The sequence below is a fragment of the Panulirus ornatus genome, chromosome 33 (genome assembly GCF_036320965.1).
Source record: "Panulirus ornatus isolate Po-2019 chromosome 33, ASM3632096v1, whole genome shotgun sequence".
In the NCBI taxonomy this organism is placed as follows: Eukaryota; Metazoa; Arthropoda; class Malacostraca; order Decapoda; family Palinuridae; genus Panulirus; species Panulirus ornatus.
The window spans coordinates 23,687,229-23,697,511 of NC_092256.1; the positions used below are offsets into that span (position 1 = coordinate 23,687,229).

Here is a 10,283-nt window from a genome sequence, read left to right on the forward strand (position 1 = left end):
ATTGGAGGTGGAAGGATGGAGTGAAAAAGATTTTGAGCGCCCAGGGCCTGAATGTACAGGAGGGTGAAAGGCGTGCAAGGAATAGAGTGAATTGGAAAGATGTGTTATACCGGAGTTGATGTGCTGTCAATGGATTGAACCAGGGCATGTGAAGCGTCTGGGGTAAACCATGGAAAGTTTTGTGGGGCCTGGATGTGGAAAGGGAGCTGTGGTTTCGGTGCATTACACATGACAGCTAGAGACTGAGTGTGAAGGAATGTGGCCTTTGTCTGTCTTTTCGTAGCATTACCCCACGCACACACGGGGGGAGGGGGATGCCATTTCATGTGTGGCGGGGTGGTGACAGGAGTGGAAGAAGGCAGCAAGTATGAATATGTACATGTGTATATATGTATATCTCAATATGTATATGTATGTATACGTTGAAATGTATAGGTATGTATATGTGCGTGTGTGGGCGTTTATGTATATACATGTGTATGTGGGTGGGTTGCGCCATTCTTTCGTATGTTTCCTTGCACTACCTTGCTAACACAGGAGACTGCAACAAAGTATGATAAATATATAAATATTGTTTCAAAGCACTGAACCTGCTGGGATTGAAGAAGGTAAACAATACAAAAGTAACTGTTTCATTTGTATTTTAGAATTTCACCTTTAAACATGTTTTGGAGTGGTAAATTTCCAAAAGTTGTCTCTTGTAGCAGATGGATTTTTAGGAGTATTTGAAATAATGAAAATCAGCTATTATAAGCCATTTAGATGAACCTCACCATTTAAGCACTGAACCAAATAGACATTTCATACTTGGTGTGTTCCTAAGACCTTTAAAGTTTTGCATGCTTCCACCATTTACTCTGAGTGTGTACTTAGATTAAATGGAGAGAACTTAGAGGAAGTGAAATATTGTAAGTACCTATGAGTGGGCATGGTAGAGAATGGATGAAGGGGCAAAGGTCCTGGGGACATTGTGAAATGTATGGAAAGAGAGGTCACTGCTTGTTGGGGTAGAGATAGGCATATTTGATGGTATAGTGGTCCCAACAACTTCGTGTGGATGTGAGGCATGAGCTATATATGAGAAAGTATAAAAGAGGAGTAAATATTTTGGAAATTAAACATTTCAGAACAATATGTAGTGTAAGAAGGGTTGATCAGTTCAGGACAATAAGTAGTGTAAGAAGGATTGATCAATTAAGAAGTGATAGGGTAAGAGAGAGTTGTGGTATTAAGAAGAGTATGGTTGAGAGAGCTGAAGAGGGTTTGATGAAGTGGTTTGGACATATGGAGAGGACGAGTAAGGAAAGACTGAGAATTGGAGATGGAATGTTGGAATAGATAATATGTTGAGTGCTCAGGGCCTGAACATGGGATTGAGTGAATTGGAGTGATGTGGTGTACAAGGGAGACATGCCATCAGTAGGCTGAGTCAGGATGCAAGAGATCAGCGAAAAACCATGAACAAGTTCTGCTCATGGATAGATGGTTTTAGTTTTGGTGCATTATACATGATGACTAAAGAGTGAATATTGTGATACTATATATATTTCATATGTGTTAGCATTGTGAATTATGAAGACAGGCCACATCCACTCACTTCCATTCTTGAGCTGTCATGTAATGCCCTGAACCACAACTGCCTATCCAAATCCAGGTCCCTCAGACCTTCCATGGTGTGTCCCAGATGTTTTACATGCCCTGGTTCAGTATATTGACAACACATCAACCCCAGTATACCACATTGTTCCAGTTCACTCTATCCCATGCACACGTTTCACCCACCTGCATGTTCAGGCCCCTATCCCGTCCTTGTTCCCTCCACCTCTGTTTCTAGGTGCTACCTCACTGAAGCAGGGAGTGGCAATGCTGTTCCCTGTGGGGTGGGGTGGCACTGAGAAAGAAGAGTTTGGCAAATGTGGCAACATCTAGACAAACTGTTCATTTCCCTTCCTGTTGAGTTTGCTGGGTAACAAAGAGTAGCATTTGTCTCCCATATGTAACACCCCTAATACATACCCAGAAAGTAGCCTAGAAATTGTGGGTGGAATTCTTGTTGTGAAGATCTTCATCTGTGGATAGCTAGATCGTGTGGCACATAACTTCATTTATGAATGAAATGGCTAACAGATTACAACTGTTATGGGATTCATCCATTTGTGGGATCTGCATATGTGGGGATAGTCTTCTGAGAGTTAAATCATGATCATGAATCAAACAAATAACTACATTACATTTTCCATCAGCCTCATGCCTGGCTGATTTTTACACACTCTCTCAAACATGATGCTTTGGTGAAGCTTTTAACAAGCTGATCAGACATAAGAAAATGCAGTCAAGTTTATTTGATTTTAATAATCTTTACCTATTTCAGTCAGTATTAGACATGTAGTTAGTACATCTTGAGATCATGAAAACCTATTTCAGTCAGTATTAGACATGTAATTAGTACATCTTCAGATCATGAAAGTTTGAACTGGTTGTAAAGTATTCTGCTATTACTTAGGTATCATTAGAGCCTTTCACATGACAAATTTTTATGATTTTGATTAAGCAAAAAATTTGAATAGTTATTCTGTTTGAACTTTGATATCACTGACAAATGCTAAGTAGTTGTTCCTTGAATCCAGTATTAAACACCATCCACATGATACATATCCATCAGAAACTACACTCCTCAGATATTAAGTCGTTAGTCTTTCCTGTGTTTTTTCTGTATATTACCCATTGCTCCAACATTAGAACCCCCCGATATACTTGGACCTTAATGCAGTGGTGGGGTTTGTGTGGAGCAGTTATTGCTTGAGCTGTGGCAGTGGGGATTTTCCTTTCCATGGTAGGTTTAACCACACTGCAAAGGTCAAGCTTGACCTCTCAGATGAACACATGTAGGCTTTTTTCTCCTATACTTATCATTCTTCCCTCCTTGTTCTCTCAAAACTGAAATTGGTCATTTGTATGAGTTAAAATGAATTTCTAAGATAGAATATTCTATACTTTTTTAAGAGTGCTTGAATCCTTAGATGCTTCAGTTCTTGGCTGATAAGCATAAATTTTATAGTCCAATCCAATCCAACATTAGAATCACTTCAATATATCTCTAGACCCCTCATGCCCATAATAGAGCTGCCACAATGAAGGCACTGAACACACACCCCACTTAAACACACACTAACAGTACCACATACACTTTATGACTTGTAGTCATTCTTAGAAGACATGGTTGGCGTCCTCAGTACTACATGAAACCATAAATGAGTTAGGGGTCTTTTAGGGTGGGAAGGTAAGGTAAAGAAAAAAAAAGCTAAATCAAGACTGTATCTGCTTGTCAAGTCTGTGTGCTTCTCAATGTTGTACAGTTTTTGTAATAGTTTCAGCTGTAGTGTTCATTCATATTTGTTTGTAGGGTATTTTGCACTTTTCCATTAATAACCGTAGTAGATGCCATGATTGCTGGATGTAACCAGTACCAAAAGATTGCACCTAAGATGAGAATAAATCACTGTAATGACGGGTGGTAGCAAAGAACAGGGTAAAGGAAAAGATGGAAAGATAAGATTTAATGCTGTATTCATGATATCAGTTTTCTTAGTGTTAAACAGGTGCTGTTGTGCCTTTTGAATCTATTATTTCCCATTTTCTGTTACTATAGCTATCATAGTTTCATCAGTATACATATTATTATCAGTAAAGTTTTAAGACAAATATATAGAACATAAATCTATACATATATTACTAACAAAAATCACAGTTTGGGTGAATTCAAGCACAATCAATACATACATGAAACTATTTACATGACATTTCATTATATATTAATCTAACACTAGATGGACAAGGCAAAAATGTATGATACACATAAGAATATTACTAGAGAATTTAGTCGACTTCCTCAATGATTGGTCCAGGTCGACTGGTGATGGTGGTGTTGGCAGCCGCTGACCCATGAAACTTGGCAGCCAATGGCCTCCAGAGGTCCCCCACTTTTTTGAGTTGACTCTCAAACTCGTCCTTGTCTGCCAGTTGGTTGTTGTCCAGCCAGGTGAGTGTCTTCTCCAGATGATCCTTGAAGGTGTTCTTCTCGTCTTCTGTTAGTTTGTTGGAGATGCTCTCTTGACTTAGACTGTTCTTCAGGTATTGCGCAATGAACTTGGCATTATGCCAAACATGCCTCAAGAACTTTAGGTGAGAGGGATCTTCAGAAAGGTGAAACGTTTTAGGCAGTATGAAAATTACCAAAGTTTATGAAGTTAGATATTGAGAAAAATATACATGTATATTTGTCCAAAATTGGAATGTGCTGCAAAAGTCTGGTTCCCTCACCTAAAGACTTTTGCCAGAAAGTATTGCTAATTTAGGTCTAAAGGAATGCAGTAAAGTATAGTTAACAGACGAGTAGAACGAACTATGAAGGGAAGAGAGCTCTAGATCTGCCCACTTTAGAAGTAAGAAATGGAAGGGGAAACAGTTGCATCTTTGAGGGCCCAGACAATGAGTATCACTTCCCTTCCTGTGGGTATAAATTATCCTCAAGCAAAATGCAGGACCAATCTGATTGACCTGCCCATCCAAATTCACAGCATAATATAGATCAGGTTTGATGCATAATTCAAGTTAAAGAGTATAATATCTACTTCTAAAGCCTGAACAAAGAAGTGCCAGTATCCTCAACTATTTTCATACTATAAACTTAACGTGTGATATCCATCATAAACATGGCCTTAGTTTAAAGGAATGATAGACAATTAACACAGTAAATAATGGCATCAGTTTTCATTGTGCTATACTTTTTAAATCTCTATTAACTTCCTATTTCCGGTAATGCAGACAATAGTTACTCCATTGACACTATGGCTCTTTTAAATTAAGTGGTGTACAATATCAGGAAGGTATTTAGACAAATCCAAAAACAATATATGAATATTTATTTACAAATATAAAAATATAATAAATTCTAGATGAAGTTTATCACAAAGAATCCGTACACTGTAGGAAATATGGTTTATGTCAGTATACATTTATGTAAATAATATATGGACTAGACAAAAATGTATGATATAATAATACTAGAGAATTTAGTCGACTTCCTCAATGACTGGTCCAGGTCGACTAGTGCTGGTGGTGTTGGCGCCCGCTGACCCATGAACCTTGGCAGCCAATGGCCTCCAGAGGTCCTCCAGTTTCTTGAGTTGACTCTCAAACTCGTCCTTGTCTGCCAGTTGGTTGTTGTCCAGCCAGGTGAGTGTCTTCTCCAGATGATCCTTGAAGGTGTTCTTCTCGTCTTGTGTTAGTTTGCTGGAGATGCTCTCTTGACTTAGACTATTCTTCAGGTTCAAACACAGCGCCTCCAGTCGGTTCTTGCTCTCTATTCTCTCTCGCTGGAGGTTGTCTTCCTTGCAATATCTCTCGGCTTCCTGTACCATTCTGTCAATTTCTTCTTTGTTTAGTCGACCCTTGTCATTTGTGATTGTGATGTTGCTCCCTTTGCCTGTCGACTTGTCTACGGCCGACACATTAAGGATACCGTTGGCATCCACGTCAAATGTGACCTCTATCTGAGGAACTCCCCGGGGTGCTGGAGGGATGCCCGAAAGCTCAAACTTGCCCAGCAGATTGTTATCATTCGTCATGGCGCGTTCACCCTCGTATACTTGGATGAGGACGCCCGGCTGGTTGTCTGAGTAGGTGGTGAAAGTCTGAGTCTTCTTCGTGGGGACAGTAGTGTTGCGTTTGATAAGCGCGGTCATGACGCCTCCAGCTGTCTCAATGCCCAGGGATAAAGGTGCCACATCCAGGAGCAGCAGGTCTTGCACATCCTGTGACTGGTCACCACTGAGGATGGCAGCCTGCACGGCAGCACCGTAGGCCACCGCCTCGTCCGGGTTGATGGACTTGTTGAGGTTCTTACCGTTGAAGAAGTCTTGCAGTAACTTCTGCACCTTAGGGATGCGGGTGGAGCCGCCCACAAGCACAATGTCGTGGATTTGACCCTTATCCAACTTGGCGTCTCGCAGAGCCTTCTCGACGGGAAGCAGAGTGTTGCGGAACAGGTCTGAACACAACTCCTCGAACCTGGCCCTAGTGATGTTTGAGTAGAAGTCCGTCCCCTCAAAGAGCGAGTCAATCTCTACGTTGGCTTGAGAGGACGACGACAGAGTACGTTTGGCTCGTTCACATGCCGTTCTCAGGCGTCGCATAGAACGTTTGTTGCCACTAATATCCTTCTTAAACTTTCTTTGGAACTCCTGCATAAAGTGGTTGACCAGACGGTTGTCAAAATCTTCGCCACCAAGATGTGTGTCTCCTGCCGTAGACTTGACCTCAAATATACCGCCGTCGATGGTCAACACGGACACGTCGAAGGTTCCACCGCCCAGGTCAAAGATGAGCACGTTGCGTTCGCTGGAGCTTTCCTTCCCCACCTTCTTGTCGAGGCCGTAGGCGATGGCTGCCGCTGTGGGCTCGTTGATGATGCGAAGAACGTTGAGTCCAGCAATGGTGCCGGCATCTTTGGTGGCCTGGCGCTGTGAATCGTTAAAGTAGGCAGGAACTGTGATAACGGCCTCCCTCACCTTGTGCCCGAGATACGATTCTGCTGTCTCCTTCATCTTGGTCAGCACCATGGACGAGATCTCCTCGGGACTGAAGCTCTTCTTCTCTCCCCTGAACTCAATACTTATCTTTGCTTTACCACCGTCGCTTTCCACCTGGAAGGGCCAGTGTTTCATGTCATTCTTGACAATGGGGTCGTTAAACTTTCGGCCAATAAGTCGTTTAGCGTCAAATACTGTGTTGCTTGGGTTGATAGCTGCCTGGTTCTTGGCTGCATCACCGATCAGTCGTTCTGTGTCGGTGAAGGCCACGTAGGAGGGCGTGGTTCTGTTGCCCTGGTCGTTGGCGATGATCTCCACCTTGCCGTGCTGGAACACTCCAACGCACGAGTAGGTCGTGCCCAGGTCGATGCCGATTGCTGGAACTGACGGTATTCCCATTGTATATAACTGTTGTTATTCAGCACAATGAATATTTCAGCCTCACGATAAAATCGAGGAATCACTGTGTGAAATGGTCTGACACTCGGGTGTTCTCTGGTTGTCAGATGTACTCGCTCACGGATCGAGTCGATTCTGCTCAGGCAACGCTGGGCAGCAGCTTATATCCCCCGGTCTTTTTTCTCGAAGGTTCTAGATTATTCTGTCGTTTTCTGTGAGATACAGCCGGTAGCCAAAGAAAACGTAAAACATTGTAATATGGACAACTATCTTATACTAGCCTTTTTTCTGAATTTTTCGTAATATTTCATGTGTAAATATTAATTGGTATTATATTTAATGTAGATCTTTAATCAAATCTGATCAAATTATTGATATAATTCCGTATAGATTTTTTTTTGAAATTGTAATGTACCCGAAGAATATTCATGGTCAATCACGATGCGTCTAGAAATTTCTAGGTGTAACTAGAACTAAATACTTTGATCTGCTCTCATTATTTTGTGTCAAGGAATTTGGCAAGAGTTATTAATGGACAAATCATTTTGACAGTAAGTAAGTAGATCTTGATATGAATAACTCATGTATTGGACAATTGTTTCCTCAAATGTTTCGCAATATTTCAGTTGTCAACTTATCAATATTCTTTGCCATTAGCTTAGATCTTTAGATCATATTTGATTAAATGAAACTAGTTACACCTAGAAATTTCTAGACGCATCGTGATTGACCATGAATATTCTTCGGGTACATTACAATTTCAAAAAAAAATCTATACGGAATTATATCAATAATTTGATCAGATTTGATTAAAGATCTACATTAAATATAATACCAATTAATATTTACACATGAAATATTACGAAAAATTCAGAAAAAAGGCCTAGTATAAGATAGTTGTCCATATTACAATGTTTTACGTTTTCTTTGGCTACCGGCTGTATCTCACAGAAAACGACAGAATAATCTAGAACCTTCGAGAAAAAAGACCGGGGGATATAAGCTGCTGCCCAGCGTTGCCTGAGCAGAATCGACTCGATCCGTGAGCGAGTACATCTGACAACCAGAGAACACCCGAGTGTCAGACCATTTCACACAGTGATTCCTCGATTTTATCGTGAGGCTGAAATATTCATTGTGCTGAATAACAACAGTTATATACAATGGGAATACCGTCAGTTCCAGCAATCGGCATCGACCTGGGCACGACCTACTCGTGCGTTGGAGTGTTCCAGCACGGCAAGGTGGAGATCATCGCCAACGACCAGGGCAACAGAACCACGCCCTCCTACGTGGCCTTCACCGACACAGAACGACTGATCGGTGATGCAGCCAAGAACCAGGCAGCTATCAACCCAAGCAACACAGTATTTGACGCTAAACGACTTATTGGCCGAAAGTTTAACGACCCCATTGTCAAGAATGACATGAAACACTGGCCCTTCCAGGTGGAAAGCGACGGTGGTAAAGCAAAGATAAGTATTGAGTTCAGGGGAGAGAAGAAGAGCTTCAGTCCCGAGGAGATCTCGTCCATGGTGCTGACCAAGATGAAGGAGACAGCAGAATCGTATCTCGGGCACAAGGTGAGGGAGGCCGTTATCACAGTTCCTGCCTACTTTAACGATTCACAGCGCCAGGCCACCAAAGATGCCGGCACCATTGCTGGACTCAACGTTCTTCGCATCATCAACGAGCCCACAGCGGCAGCCATCGCCTACGGCCTCGACAAGAAGGTGGGGAAGGAAAGCTCCAGCGAACGCAACGTGCTCATCTTTGACCTGGGCGGTGGAACCTTCGACGTGTCCGTGTTGACCATCGACGGCGGTATATTTGAGGTCAAGTCTACGGCAGGAGACACACATCTTGGTGGCGAAGATTTTGACAACCGTCTGGTCAACCACTTTATGCAGGAGTTCCAAAGAAAGTTTAAGAAGGATATTAGTGGCAACAAACGTTCTATGCGACGCCTGAGAACGGCATGTGAACGAGCCAAACGTACTCTGTCGTCGTCCTCTCAAGCCAACGTAGAGATTGACTCGCTCTTTGAGGGGACGGACTTCTACTCAAACATCACTAGGGCCAGGTTCGAGGAGTTGTGTTCAGACCTGTTCCGCAGCACTTTGCTTCCCGTCGAGAAGGCTTTGCGAGACGCTAAGTTGGATAAGGGTCAAATCCACGACATTGTGCTTGTGGGCGGCTCCACCCGCATCCCTAAGGTGCAGAAGTTACTGCAAGACTTCTTCAACGGTAAGAACCTCAACAAGTCCATCAACCCGGACGAGGCGGTGGCCTACGGTGCTGCCGTGCAGGCTGCCATCCTCAGTGGTGACCAGTCACAGGATGTGCAAGACCTGCTGCTCCTGGATGTGGCACCTTTATCCCTGGGCATTGAGACAGCTGGAGGCGTCATGACCGCCCTTATCAAACGCAACACTACTGTCCCCACGAAGCAGACTCAGACTTTCACCACATACTCAGACAACCAGCCGGGCGTCCTCATCCAAGTATACGAGGGTGAACGCGCCATGACGAATGATAACAATCTGCTGGGCAAGTTTGAGCTTTCGGGCATCCCTCCAGCACCCCGGGGAGTTCCTCAGATAGAGGTCACATTTGACGTGGATGCCAACGGTATCCTTAATGTGTCGGCCGTAGACAAGTCGACAGGCAAAGGGAGCAACATCACAATCACAAATGACAAGGGTCGACTAAACAAAGAAGAAATTGACAGAATGGTACAGGAAGCCGAGAGATATTGCAAGGAAGACAACCTCCAGCGAGAGAGAATAGAGAGCAAGAACCGACTGGAGGCGCTGTGTCTGAACCTGAAGAACAGTCTAAGTCAAGAGAGCATCTCCAGCAAACTAACACAAGACGAGAAGAACACCTTCAAGGATCATCTGGAGAAGACACTCACCTGGCTGGACAACAACCAACTGGCAGACAAGGACGAGTTTGAGAGTCAACTCAAGAAACTGGAGGACCTCTGGAGGCCATTGGCTGCCAAGGTTCATGGGTCAGCGGGCGCCAACACCACCAGCACTAGTCGACCTGGACCAGTCATTGAGGAAGTCGACTAAATTCTCTAGTATTATCATATCATACATTATTGTCTAGTCCATATATTATTTACATAAATGTATACTGACATAAACCATATTTCCTACAGTGTACGGATTCTTTGTGATAAACTTCATCTAGAATTTATTATATTTTTATATTTGTAAATAAATATTCATATATTGTTTTTGGATTTGTCTAAATACCTTCCTGATATTGTACACCACTTAATTT

The 10,283-nt window shown here is 42.8% G+C and overlaps 2 protein-coding genes across 2 annotated transcripts; one reads left to right on the top strand and one right to left on the bottom strand.

Moving 5' to 3' along the window:
• Positions 1-4,907: 4,907 nt before the first annotated feature.
• On the bottom strand, positions 4,908-7,130 carry LOC139759626 (heat shock 70 kDa protein-like). The gene has a single exon (XM_071681986.1). It carries the CDS (start codon positions 6,987-6,989, stop codon positions 5,073-5,075), a length of 1,917 nt encoding a protein of 638 aa, XP_071538087.1. The 5' UTR covers positions 6,990-7,130; the 3' UTR covers positions 4,908-5,072.
• Positions 7,131-8,007: 877 nt separating this feature from the next.
• Positions 8,008-10,236, top strand: LOC139759627 (heat shock 70 kDa protein-like). The gene has a single exon (XM_071681987.1). The coding sequence runs from the start codon at positions 8,153-8,155 to the stop codon at positions 10,067-10,069; it is 1,917 nt and encodes a 638-aa protein (XP_071538088.1). The 5' UTR covers positions 8,008-8,152; the 3' UTR covers positions 10,070-10,236.
• The last annotated feature ends 47 nt before the right edge of the window (positions 10,237-10,283 follow it).

Bases quoted from the DNA above. Each gene is read 5' to 3' on its own strand.
- LOC139759626 (XM_071681986.1), bottom strand. From the start codon at position 6,989: ATGGGAATACCGTCAGTTCCAGCAATCGGCATCGACCTGGGCACGACC.
- LOC139759627 (XM_071681987.1), top strand. From the start codon at position 8,153: ATGGGAATACCGTCAGTTCCAGCAATCGGCATCGACCTGGGCACGACC.